This window comes from Schistocerca piceifrons, chromosome 2 (assembly GCF_021461385.2).
Source record: "Schistocerca piceifrons isolate TAMUIC-IGC-003096 chromosome 2, iqSchPice1.1, whole genome shotgun sequence".
Classification (NCBI taxonomy): Eukaryota; Metazoa; Arthropoda; class Insecta; order Orthoptera; family Acrididae; genus Schistocerca; species Schistocerca piceifrons.
In genome coordinates this window covers 832308765-832322682 of record NC_060139.1, presented here as the reverse complement: position 1 = coordinate 832322682, position 13918 = coordinate 832308765, and the positions used below count along the sequence as shown (strand labels likewise).

The 13918-nt window shown below is 43.4% G+C and overlaps 1 protein-coding gene across 1 annotated transcript in view; it reads right to left on the bottom strand.

Moving 5' to 3' along the window:
- Window positions 1–13215, bottom strand: part of LOC124777873 — a 34431-nt gene extending 21216 nt beyond the window's left edge. Inside the window, exon 1 of the mRNA XM_047253412.1 lies at window positions 13009–13215. Coding sequence (XP_047109368.1) covers window positions 13009–13158 — 150 coding nt within the window. The 5' untranslated portion in view covers window positions 13159–13215. The remainder of the gene's footprint in view (window positions 1–13008) is intronic.
- Window positions 13216–13918: the final 703 nt, after the last annotated feature.

Below are 13918 nucleotides of genomic sequence, written 5' to 3'. Positions count from 1 at the left end.
TTTCCATGCAAAAATATTGAGCCATGCTACCTCTATAGCTGTCCATAATTACAAAAGGGTTGTCAGTGCAGTATTTTCTGCATGAAATGACATTTCAATTATGTCTCACAAATGTTTGATGGGATTCATGTTGGTTGATGTGGGCGGCAACATCATTCACTGAAATTGCCCAGAATGTCATCAGACCAATCGCAGACAACTGTGGTCAGGTGACATTGAAACGGTACAGTAGTTTCCGCTCTACAAGCAGCAGGTTTCGCTGCTCGCTCGCACCGAGAAATAGATTAGATTAGATTAGATTAATACTAGTTCCATGGATCATGAATACGATATATCGTAATGATGTGGAACGAGTCGAATTTTCCAATACATGACATAATTAGGTTAATTTAACAACATACTTAAGTTAATATAACAACTTTATTTTTTTGTGTTTTTTTGTTTTCTTTATTTTTTATTTTTTTAAATTTTTTTAATATTTTTGTTTTTTTTTCTTTTTTTTCTTAATTTATATCTAAAAATTCCTCTATGGAGTAGAAGGAGTTGTCATTCAGAAATTCTTTTAATTTCTTCTTAAATACTTGTTGGTTATCTGTCAGACTTTTGATACTATTTGGTAAGTGACCAAAGACTTTAGTGCCAGTATAATTCACCCCTTTCTGTGCCAAAGTTAGGTTTAATCTTGAATAGTGAAGATCGTCCTTTCTCCTAGTATTGTAGTTATGCACACTGCTATTACTTTTGAATTGGGTTTGGTTGTTAATAACAAATTTCATAAGAGAGTATATATACTGAGAAGCTACTGTGAATATCCCTAGATCCTTAAATAAATGTCTGCAGGATGATCTTGGGTGGACTCCAGCTATTATTCTGATTACACGCTTTTGTGCAATAAATACTTTATTCCTCAGTGATGAATTACCCCAAAATATGATGCCATATGAAAGCAATGAGTGAAAATAGGCATAGTAAGCTAATTTACTAAGATGTTTATCACCAAAATTTGCAATGACCCTTATTGCATAAGTAGCTGAACTCAAACGTTTCAGCAGATCATCAATGTGTTTCTTCCAATTTAATCTCTCATCAATGGACATATCTAAAAATTTGGAATATTCTACCTTAGCTATATGCTTCTGATTAAGGTCTATATTTATTAATGGCGTCATACCATTCACTGTACGGAACTGTATGTACTGTGTCTTATCAAAATTCAGTGAGAGTCCGCTTACAAGGAACCACTTTGTAATTTTCTGAAAGACAGTATTGACAATTTCATCAGTTAATTCTTGTTTCTCAGGTGTGATTACTATACTTGTATCATCAGCGAAGAGAACTAACTTTGCCTCTTCATGAATATAGAATGGCAAGTCATTAATATATAATAAGAACAACAAAGGACCCAAGACTGACCCTTGTGGAACCCCATTCTTGATAGTTCCCCAGCTTGAGGAATGTGCTGATCTTTGCATGTTACGAGAACTACTTATTTCAACTTTCTGCACTCTTCCAGTTAGGTACGAATTAAACCATTTGTGCACTGTCCCACTCATGCCACAATACTTGAGCTTGTCTAGCAGAATTTCATGATTTACACAATCAAAAGCCTTTGAGAGATCACAAAAAATCCCAATGGGTGGTGTTCGGTTATTCAGATCATTCAAAATTTGACTGGTGAAAGCATATATGGCATTTTCTGTTGAAAAACCTTTCTGGAAACCAAACTGACATTTTGTTAGTACTTCATTTTTACAGATATGTGAAGCTACTCTTGAATACATTACTTTCTCAAAAATTTTGGATAAAGCTGTTAGAAGGGAGATTGGACGGTAATTGTTGACATCAGATCTATCCCCCTTTTTATGCAAAGGTATATTTCAGTCTATCAGGGAAAATGCCCTGTTCCAGAGAGCTATTACACAGGTGGCTGAGAATCTTACTTATCTGTTGAGAACAAGCTTTTAGTATTTTGCTGGAAATGCCATCAATTCCATGTGAGTTTTTGCTTTTAAGCAAGTTTATTATTTTCCTAATTTCAGAGAGAGAAGTGGGTGAGATTTCAATTGTATCAAATTGCATAGGTATGGCCTCTTCCATTAACAGCCTAGCATTTTCTAATGAACACCTGGATCCTACTATATGCACAACATTTAGAAAATGATTATTAAAAAAAATTTTCAACTTCTGACTTTTTGTTCGTAAAGTTTTCATTCAATTTGATGGTAATTCTGTCTTCCTCTGCTCTTGGTTGACCTGTTTCTCTTTTAATAATATTCCAAATTGTTTTAATTTTATTATCAGAGTTACTGATTTCAGACATGATACACATACTCCTGGATTTTTTAATAACTTTTCTTAATATAACACAGTAGTTTTTATAATTTTTGATAGTTTCTGGGTCACTACTCTTTCTTGCTGTCAGGTACATTTCCCTTTTCCGGTTACAAGATACAAACAGAGGCGGCTCTGCTGCCAATTTTATTGCACGACGCTGCCGGCCGCGGGTGCAATAGAACCCATGTGGACGGATGGAAAGAAATGTGTCAGGCTTCATAATACGTATTTATATGTGACGTGTATTATGCATTTCTTGTACGTGAATCTGCACGTGAACTTTCCTAATCCTCCACACACCTTTCCGTAAAGCGTGGTCAAATCTTAGTTGGGAAGTAGTTCTGTAGTATAGTAGTGCCAACCTCACTCCTGGGTAGGGGATCAGAGAGACATCACAGGCAGGTAAAAGTCAAAGACGTTTCAGTGTCACAAGATCTGGGGTGGAGAGGCTGGTCACGGCCAAATGGTTCGACCATCCCCTCCACCGGGGACCAGGAAGACCTCCGGGTGCCCGCCATATTGGTGGACTGTTACAGAAGACGGGTAAGTGAGCAGACGTGGCCTCAGTGCGTTTGTCTCAATGTTCAAGCATGGAAGAGAGGTATTTGAACACTTGTACTAATTCTTTTATTTCCAGCTTCGGATTGTGTAAGGAAATGAATGTTCTCGTTTAATTTCGGAAATTTGATCCCCTGTGCTAATGTATCTGGTCGCCAGTTTGCCCGTTATCCTCCTCACGTAGTGGATGTCCTATGTAAAATATTACGAGACTTTGGTGGTATACATTTGGCCAACGCAATTCCGTCTCGCCCGCAGATTAGTATATAATATACCTGAGCTGTAAGTTGTAAAATTGTAATATCTGTAAACTGGAACAATTGCTGCAATCGCTGTAAAGTCGAGTGATAATGTTTAAAATAAACAGGTAATCAATTGTCATCAATCTTTAACATACCTTAAAAATCACAAAGAAGTTAAAGGAATTCATTTAAAATAAAACATATAGAATGCAGGGACCCACACATCAGCGTGTGAGCCCTCCAGCCCCATCTCTAGTATCATACAGAAAGGGCAAGGTCTCTAGGTAGCGCTCTCAAGCTCCCCTCCCCAGTTATCCGTAGCGCAGACCAGACGACCCGGTCCATTCCACGTAAGTACAACCTACACCATTATGAAGCCGCCACCAGCTAGCAAAATGCCTTTTCGACAAGTTGGGTTCATGGCTTCGTAAAGTCTGCATCACACTCGAACCCTACAATCAGCTCTTACCAACTGAAATCGGCAGTCATCTGACCAGGCCAACGTTTTCCAGCCATCTAGGGTCCAACCGATATGGTCACGAGCCCAGGAAATGCGCTGCAGGCGAAGTCGTGCTGTTAGCGAACGCACTCACGTCGATCATCTGCTGCCATACCCAATTAACGCCATATTTCACCGCACTGTCATGGTGGATACGTTCCTCGTACATACCACATTGGTTTATGCGGTTGTTTCGCCTAGTGTCGCTTATCTGTTAACGCTGATAACTCTACGCAAACGCCACTGCTCTCAGTCATTAAGTGCAGGCCCTACATTGCGCGTGGTGAGACGTCATGCCTGATATCTGGTGATCTGGGCTCACTCTTGACACTGTAGGTCGTGGAATATTGAATTCCCTAACGACTTCGGAAATTGGGATATCCCTACTTTCGCGTTCAGAGTCTGGCAATTCCCGTCGTGTGGTCATAATCACTTCGGATAACTTTTCTCATGAATCACTCTGAATACAAATGACTGCTCCGCCAATGCACTGCCCTTGTACTTGTGTACGCGATACTACAACCATCTGTATATGTGCATATCGCCATCCCATGACGTCTATCACCTCTGTGTAACTCGCTTGGCGGTGGAGTACTGGCGTCATGAGCGAGACCTCTAACAGAACCTGCCTCAGCTGCGCAGAGATGTTGATTAAAACATGATATATGCAAAGTGTGTAGCTCATGAAGCAGTCAGTGTGTTCGTGTCACTGTTAATATTTACACTGCTGGCCATTAAAATTGCTACACCACGAAAATGACGTGCTACAGACGCGAAATTTAACCGACAGGAAGAAGATGCTGTGATATGCAAATGATTAGCTTTTCAGAGCATTCACACAAGGTTGGCGCCGGTGGCGTCACCTACAACGTGCTGACATGACGAAAGTTTCTAACCGATTTCTCATATACAACCAGCAGTTGAACGGCGTTGCCTGGTGAAACGTTGTTGTGATGCCTCGTGTAAGGAGGAGAAATGCGTACCATCACGTTTCCGACTTTGATAAAGGTCGGATTGTAGCCTATAGCGATTGCGGTTTATCGTATCGCGACATTGCTGCTCACGTTGGTCGAGATCCAATGACTGTTAGCAGAATATGGAATCGATGGGTTCAGGAGGGTAATACGGAACGCCGTGATGGATCCCAACGGCCCCGTATCACTAGCAGTCGAGATGACAGGCATCTTATCCGCATGGCTGTAACGGATCGTGCAGCCACGTCTCGATCCCTGAGTCAACAGATGAAGACTTTTGCAAGACAACAACCGTCTGCACGAACAGTTCGACGATGTTTGCAGCAGCGTGGACTATCATCTCGGCGACCATGGCTGCGGTTACTCTTGACGCTGCATCACAGACAGGAGCGCCTGCGATGGTGTACTAAACGACGAACCTGGGTGCACGAATGACAAAACGTTATTTTTCTGATGAATCCAGGTTCTGTTTACAGCATCATGATGGTCGCATCCGTGTTTGTCGACATCGCGGTGAACGCACATTGGAAGCGTGTATTCGTCATCGCCATACTGGCGTATCACCTGGCGTGATGGTATGGGGTGCCATTGGTTACACGTCCCGGTCACCTCTTGTTCGCATTGACGGCACTTTGAACAGTGGACGTTACATTTCAGATGTGTTACGACCCGTGGCTCTACCCTTCATTCGATCCCTGCGAAACCCTACATTTCAGCAGGATAATGCAGTACCGCAAGTTGCAGGTCCTGTATGGGCCTTTCTGGGTACAGAAAATGTTCGATTGCTGCCCTGGCCAGCACATTCTCCAGATCTCTCACCAATTGAAAATGTCTGGCCAAAGGTGGCCGAGTAACTGGCTCGTCACAATGCGCCAGTCACTACTCTTGATGAACTGTGGTATCGTGTTGAAGCTGAATTGGCAGATGTACCTGTACACGCCATCCAAGCTCTGTTTGACTCAATGCCCAGGCGAATCAAGGCCGTTATTATGGCTAGAGGTGGTTGTTCTGGGTACTGATTTCTCAGGATCTATGCATCCAAATTGCGTGAAAATGTAATCACATGTCAGTTGTAGTATAATATATTTGTGCAATGAATACCCGTTTATCATCTGCATTTCTTCTTGGTGTAGCAATTTTAATGACCAGTAGTGTATTTCAGCTAATGTCTGTGGTAGCGACCGTTTTCGTTGGAAGGGCTAAACGAACTAGCACATAAATTTGCCAAGTATTGTCTGTAGTTTAAGGGCCGATTGCCCTCATCCTTCTCCAGTACGAGCTTGTGCTCCGTCGGTAATGATCTACTTGTCAGGGTTGTTAAATCCTAATCGTTCTTTCTTTAGCGGGCAGAGAGGCTTATGGAATTATAGTTACCACGCTCCGTATGTACACAAAAAAAATCTTCTGTTATATCTACAAAGATACTCTGCAAACCACTGCGAAGTGTATGACAGTGGGTACTTAGTGTGGTATCGCCTGTTAGGATTTCTTCCCGTTCCATCCTTTGTGGAGCACGGAAAGAATGACCACTTAAATGCGTCTGTGCGTGCTATAGTTAGTCTAAATCTTATGTTCCTATCCCTACGGCATCGAAAAGTAGCGGATTTCATCTCTGGATTCTTCACTTAATACCGGTTGTTGAAATTTTGTATGCGAGTTTTCACGCTATTTTAGTTGGTTGGTTGGGGGGAGGGTGGAAGGGGGTTGGGGGAGAGGACCAAACAGTGAGGTCATCGGTCCCACCGGACTAGGGAAGGATGGGGAAGGAAGTCGGCTATGTCCTTTCAAAGGACCCATCCCGGCATTTGCCTGAAGTGATTTAGGGAAATTACGGAAAAAGTAAATCAGGATGTCCGGACACGGATTTGAACCATCGTCCTCCAGAATGCGAATCCAGTGTCGTTACCACTGCGCCACCTCACTCGGTTACGCGATTGTTGGCTTCTATCTTCAACAGTTTACCAATTCAGGTTTTGCAATATTTATATAACGTTCGCCTTTGAGTCGCACATACCTGTGAACATTCACGATTCGCTTCTTTGTATACTTTCAGTATGTCCTGTAGTCTGATTTGATATGGTCTTACACATGAGCAATATAATAAGACGCAACGCACAAGCGGTTCGTACCGAGACTGTTGATTTAAATTGTAACGAGCGGATGGACGTGTACGGGTATGGAGACAACATCATGAATCCATGGACCCTTATGTCAGCAGGGTTCAAGCTGGTAGGGGCAGTGTAATGGTGTGGGTGGTGTGCAGTTGGAGTGATATTGGACCCCTGATACTTCTAGATACGACTTTGATAAGTGACACGCATGTAAGCATCATATCTGATCACCTGCAGCCATTCATTTTCAGTGTGCATTCCGACGAACTTGAACAGTTCAAACAGGACAGTGCGACACCTCACACGTCCATAATTCCTACAGAGTGGCTCCAAGATCACTCTTCTGAGTTTAAACACCTCCTCTGCCCACCAAACTCCCCAGGCACGAACATTATTGATCATATCTGGGATGCCTTGCGACGTGCTGTTCAGAAGAAATCACCGCCCCCTCGTACTCTTACGGATTTATGGACAGCCCTGCGGGATTCATGGTGTCAATTTCCTCCGGCACTACTTCAGACATTAGTGGAATCCATGCCAGTGTTGCGCACTTATGCGTGTACGCGGGGACCCTATATGATATTAGGCAGGTGTACGAGTTTCTTTGGCTCTTCAGTGTATTTGAGCTCAGAATGTGTTCGAAGATTATACAAGAAACGTACGTCAATGGGATACGACGGTAGTTTTGTGGATCACTTCTGCTACCTGTCTTATAGACGGGTGTGAGATGTGCTTTCTTCCAGTCATTGGGCACAGTTTTTGTTCGAGCGATCTACAGTAGATTATGGCTAAAAGAGGTTCCAACTCATCCGCAAAGTCAATATAGAATCTAATCTGACAGGGGATTCCATGAGTCATGAAGTTTTGTTCGGTTTTAGTGATTTCAGCCCGTTGTCAACGCCACTCACACGATTGTCGCAGTTCTTGCCGATACCGAGCAGCAACTTTCTATTGAAATGTTCTCGCCTGTACGGGAATTACATGAGTAAGACTATAGGTTGTGACACGTCCCGGAAGTTTAAGACTGGCCGTAAGTCGTGCACGGACACCAAAGCAGTTAAGGCAACCGTTCGCGTAAAGCGGGAATCCGGGTTCGAGCCCCGGTCCGGCACAGATTTTCATTGTCGTCCTTCCGTTATACAGCTGATGGTTGTTCGTATTCGCAACCGCGATTACATTTCATGAATATCTGTATCATTCATCTTTGCAGTGCTGCGAGGATTAAATTGGGGTAATATTCCTGGATTTTTATTTGTAAAGGAACATTGGAAAACCGAGTTCAGCGTTCCTCCTTTCGCTTTGATACCCTCAGTTTGTTCCTTATATGTGGTTGAGTAATTAGCCTCTGCCGTGTTTTGTATAATGAATAGGAGAGTATAAATACAGTTCCAGAACTTGTCCTCCGCCATCATGTCTGTAGCGAATCCATTATTGACAGGACGTGCAGTGATGACAGAACGAATGATAACGAGTATATTGCGCGAAGCGTAAGACAAGTTTGGTATGACCCAGCAGGGGAGGTCGGTGAGGCACATGCGTTGTTACTGGAAGCAGACAGGTGGGATCAATAAACGAGACAGATGCCGGCGGCGTGCGCTAGCCTAGCATCACGGCGCTATCGATGTCACTGGAACCTGATGGTTGACTTACTTGTACCTACCGAATGATCGTGTGGAAGCATAAGCCCAAGTCTCAGAGTAATGTACACGCAAGAGTAAGCTAAAACGACATGGGGAAAGAATCAGCATTCCTCTATGCGTCTTTCATTCTGCAAGAGCTCTTTCTGTGCGAAGATTTCGGCATCCTGGAAATGTGCCTGAGCGCACTTCGTTCCTTTGTTGCGCTTCGACTTTCAGGAAATGACATCAGGGTGCAGAAATGATGGCGTGAGTGGAGTAACGTGTGGAATGCAAATGATTGCCCGACAGGAAAGCCTCATTGCTGAGACGCAGATACTGAGCTGAAACGGGCCTTTGTTATTCCACTGATCTAAGGCGACCAAACAAACAAACAAACAAACAAAGTCATGTTTTTGTGTTTAGTGGTCAAGTTAGCTTTAGGCACGGTTGTCTTGCTTATAAATATTCCGCAAAGACGTCCTCAACTAACGCCACGATTATAGGAAAAACTTTGTGGGTGAATATCTTTTGCACTCTAGGTAACATACATTACAACATAATTTTAAAAATGCACCCGAAAAGACATTGTGAGCCAAGAAACTATAGTAACGGAAAATGGTACGCATTTAAAGCCTCAATATTTTTGGACAATAGTTACTTAAGTTTTTAATTTCGTTTCTAGTAAAAGTTTAGGTGATTGTATATTATCAACAAAATGTCATTAAGCGTCCATGTTAGTTTCAGGAGGAGAAAAATCTTGAAATGTGCCCGTCCTTACCATCTTGAAAGCACACTTACATACAATAACTGGTATATTTTCGAGTTCTCTGTTGCTTCGGAGTAGTGGCAATATAATTCTGTAACAAAGTCCATAGTCATTTGTTGATTCATCTTTATTTTATACTAGCGATAGAACTCCTAGAACAGAAAATAATCCTTAAGGAGCAAAACAAAAACTGAGTTCACCAGGTATTTATTACATATTAAGCGCACAAAATTTATTTTGTTTCAAACAGGTGTTTTTCTTTATTTATACCATTCCGCCATTTTGTGGCCGGTACATTTAAATTAAACTAATACTTTAGTAATCAATTAGACAAATAGTTAAACACTACCGCGGGATGTAAACTGATGTGTTGGTAAATGTGCCAACACCTTGTAGATATAGGAGGGGGCCGATAGGCACGCTATCTAACGCAGACGGGCGTGAATTCTGGAACAGGATAAGTAGTGAAAGCTAATAAGAAAAGTATGCAGCTCCTCGAATACTTAACTTTTATTCTTTGATGAATACAGCATTCTTGATGAGACATTTCATATGATAACTTTCAAACTATGTAAGGCTAATGGCGCCTTGCTAGGTCGTAGCCATGGACTTAGCTGAAGGCTATTCTAACTGTCTCTCGGCAAATTAGAGGAAGGCTTCGTCAGTGTAGTCGCTAGCAAAGTCGTCGTACAACTGGGGCGAGTGCTATTCCGTATCTCGAGACCTGCCTTGTGGTGGCGCTCGGTCTGCGATCACACAGTGGCGACACGCGGGTCCGACATGTACTAAATGGACCGCGGCCGATTTAAGCTACCACCTAGCAAGTGTGGTGTCTGGCGGTGACACCACATAAACTATCATTTAATGTGCGCCGAAAACACTGAGAATTATGCTTTACTGATGATTTTCTTTCTCTTGTTTCCCCGTGACCTGTCAGCTGATTAATTTTAGCTGTTGCTATGTGCTAAAAACAAACACACAAATAAATCTCCCTCTCTCCACCCCCCTCCCCTCCGCCACCCCACCCCCCCCCCCTCTCTCGTACACGCATGAGCAAAGCTGTTTCTGCATAATGAGAAATGAATGTAGATTTTAACTAAAGTATACCTTCTCAAATTTTTGATAAATTCTCCATGAGCGTTAAGTGGAATCTACTGTTACTGTTACTGAAATGACGTTTTCGGCTGTTGATAAAAAGGTGCTTTGTGGTCAGTGGCAATAACCAAGATATTGTAGCAACTATCTTTGGTTTTTGCTCTAATTGAGAACTTTGAAAACGAAGAGGAGAGTAATATGATACTTGTTATAGTATGGAGAGCAGCTGTTACATAGAGTTGCTCTCCAACCTATTACAAGCATCTTATTACCCTTCTCTTCTTTTTTCAAGGCTTTCGATTGCAGTAAAAACCAAAGATAGTAGGCGATTGGGGGTGGGGGGGGGGGGGGGAGGAGATGGAAAATGATTTACATATTAAATGTGAGGAACAAGACTGTCATGTACTGCGTGGTTTCAGCTACTTTTCCAAGTAAACATTGTGTAATGCAGCGGGACCCTCGCGGTTCTGGTAGTCTTATCATATTTAGCACATTTTCCCGCCTCTCCTTGAGGAAACTCTTTATGTCACTTTATTTTTAATATGCGTGGACGTCTCAAGCCGTTAAAAATACACTATTCGATACTAAAAAACTGAACTGCCTCAGTATCTCAGAGGATAAAATTTTACACGCTTGATGAGATGGTAACTTACACGACTCTTCGCGTTCCATAACTTATCGAATTCCTTGTTTCGTTATCTTCAACGGCTGGGAAAAATTTAGGTTAACAGTATAGATAAATCATCTGGTATGTAAAAACAACGTTAGCGCATATAGCGGCACTTGACCTCTGCAAGCATGTAAATTAATGTGTTAAAAAGAAAGTTAAGAGCAGGTGACAGGCTTTGTCCGCAATCATCCTTTTATACTCATCTCAATGTTTATTTTTCTTTACTTCCGCTGACGCCTACCCCGCCGTGGCCACCTTCCCCTCCCCCACACACCCCCACACACAGGCCGGCCGGAGTGGCCGTGCGGTTCTGGGCGCTGCAGTTTGGAGCCGAGCGACCGCTATGGTCGCAGGTTCGAATCCTGCCTCGGGATGGATGTGTGTGATGTCCTTAGGTTAGTTAGGTTTAATTAGTTCTAAGTTCTAAGCGACTGATGACCTCAGAAGTTAAGTCGCATAGTGCTCAGAACCATTTGAACCCACACACAGCGCGCGCACACACACACGCACGCACACATAGACAAACACACCCTTCCCCTTATTGCACTCAAAGGAACACAAACAAATGTAGAGTATCACTGAAGAAATACGATTTCATATTCTCGTATACGACGCCCTTACTTAAAGAAGCAAGGTATTGTCACACACAGAATCAGATGCACATCCCATGACACAATTACATACATGAACATAAAGGTATAAACATCCCAAATGAATCAAAATGTACACTAATATACACCAAATGCTTTTTAATTTTGAAATAAGGAAAGTATGCGTCGTATGTTAGTTATTTGTCTATTCTTTACCTTTTCATTCCCTTTCACACATTTATGAATATAAACATAAAATATTTACAGAATGGCAGAATCTAGGGAGGAACAGGATATTTCTTTGGAAAGACGGGGAGGGGGTGGTAAGGTAAACACATAGCAATACTGTTTTAAAAGTGCAGACAGTATAAAATTTTTACCCTCAGTTTTATTTCCCATTTCGACCCAACAACAACATTTACTTATTATTATTGGCTCTGAGCACTATGGGACTTAACATCTAAGGTAATCAGTCCCCTAGAACTTAGAACTACTTAAACCTAACTAACCTAAGGACATCACAAAACATTTACATCCAGAATGTTTCTTTCACCGTGCAGCGGAGCAGGCAGTGCTTTGAAACTTACTGGCAGATTAAAACTGTTTCTGGACTGGGACTCCTGACACTTGAAAAATTTCCACCACAGTATTCGACAAGGCAATGCCATAATAAGACTGCCTCTGTTGAATTTCGGACGCAGCTCTTTAAATTTCACTAGGAGAGAGGTGCGGAAGTAAGGGTGTGAACGTGAGTGGTGAGAGTGGTGAGGCGTGAGTGGACATCTCAGTCCGTAAACGAATTGCTTTCAAGGCGAGGTTCCGGTTCGAGTCTCAGTACGGCAGAAAGTTTTAATGTGCCATGAATTTTTCAATACTTCTTTCCATAAGCGTCCTTGTGTGACCCTTCTCCTGTACCACATACTCGCTTAAGAGACAACTGAACCTACCGATACTGGATGTCGGCTTCATCCCATAAAATATCGATGGTGGGTTATGTGACGCCATATGCGTTTGTGCAAACAGAAAGGGAACGTAACATTGACAACATTTCTATTTTAGTTTCTAGAATGTGTATTGTGGTGATAGACTTATCTGTACCCGAGGTGTACGTTAGGGTGGAAGGTGAGTTTGGTTATGAGCTAACTATGTCAACGAATAAATCATATAAGGTTAGATAAAGTGATAGACTGATCTGTATAGTAGCCTGAGGTCTAGGTTAGGTTCAAAGACGGCAGCTAGGTTGGTGAGTCGGCTAAATGGTATCATGGTATCGAACACTTCAGTTAATATCCTGCTTGCTCCACTACTATCCCCTCCCCCCCCCCTCGCCCCCACAAGACCGACTCTTCCCCCCCCCCTACCTGCCCTCCTTAAGAACGACACACACACACACACACACACACACACACACACAATGGAGACGGCGCGTGCCCACTTGAGACAAATGTGTGAGCGCAGACACGAGGGTAGAGGAACTTGAGCAACTGTGCCAGCCCGCGGTGCGAGAGGAGGGCGTGTCGGCAGGCGCCGCGAGCTCAGCTGCGACTTACCGCGCTGTCCGCGGGCGTGCCCGTCGGCTTGTAGGGCACGCATCCCTCAGTCACGAATGTGTCGGCTGGAACAGGGTCGGCAGCGGCCAGCAGCGGCAGCAGAAGCAGGACGAGCAGACCCGAGCAGAGAGAGCGTGGCTGGGGCGCCATGGCGGATGCGGCGCCGGTCGGCGCGGCCCTTTATATATCGACCTGCAGTCGCAGCCGGCGCCCGGCCCGGCGAACCGACCGGCCGTCCTTCCGCGAAGCGCGCTGCCTCGTGCTGCGCTCCCACGGGGGTCGACGATCTCATCTTCACCTCTCGGCCGCGCCACCGCAATATACACTGACGGAAAAAATCGCAACATCAAAAAATAATTCATGTAGAGTAATGAAATTTCGGGAATACGTTCCCTAGGCCACATACTGACGTGATTAATATTGCAAAATGACAGGTTAATGAAAAATAAGTCGTTGCAAATGGAAAATACTGGTACATTAATAACTGGCGTAACAGCCAGAATGTTGAACGCAGCTGGGATGTTTCCAGAATGAGATTTTCACTCTGCAGCGGAGTGTGCGCTGATATGAAACTTCCTGGCAGATTAAAACTGTGTGCCGGACCGAGACTCGAACTCGGGACCTTTGCCTTACGTGGGCAAGTGCTCTACCAACTGAGCTACCCAAGCACGACTCACGCCCCGTCCTCACAGTTTTACTTCTGCCAATATCTCGTCTCCTACCTTCCAGACTTTACAGAAGGTCTCCTGCGAACCTTGCAGAAGTTTCATATCAGCGTACACTCCGCTACAGAGTGAAAATCTGTTTGGAAACATCCCCCAGGCTGTGGCTAAGCCATGTCTCCGCAATATCATTTCTTTCAGGAGTGCTAGTTCTGCAAGGTTCGCAGGAGAGCTTCTGTAAAGTTTGG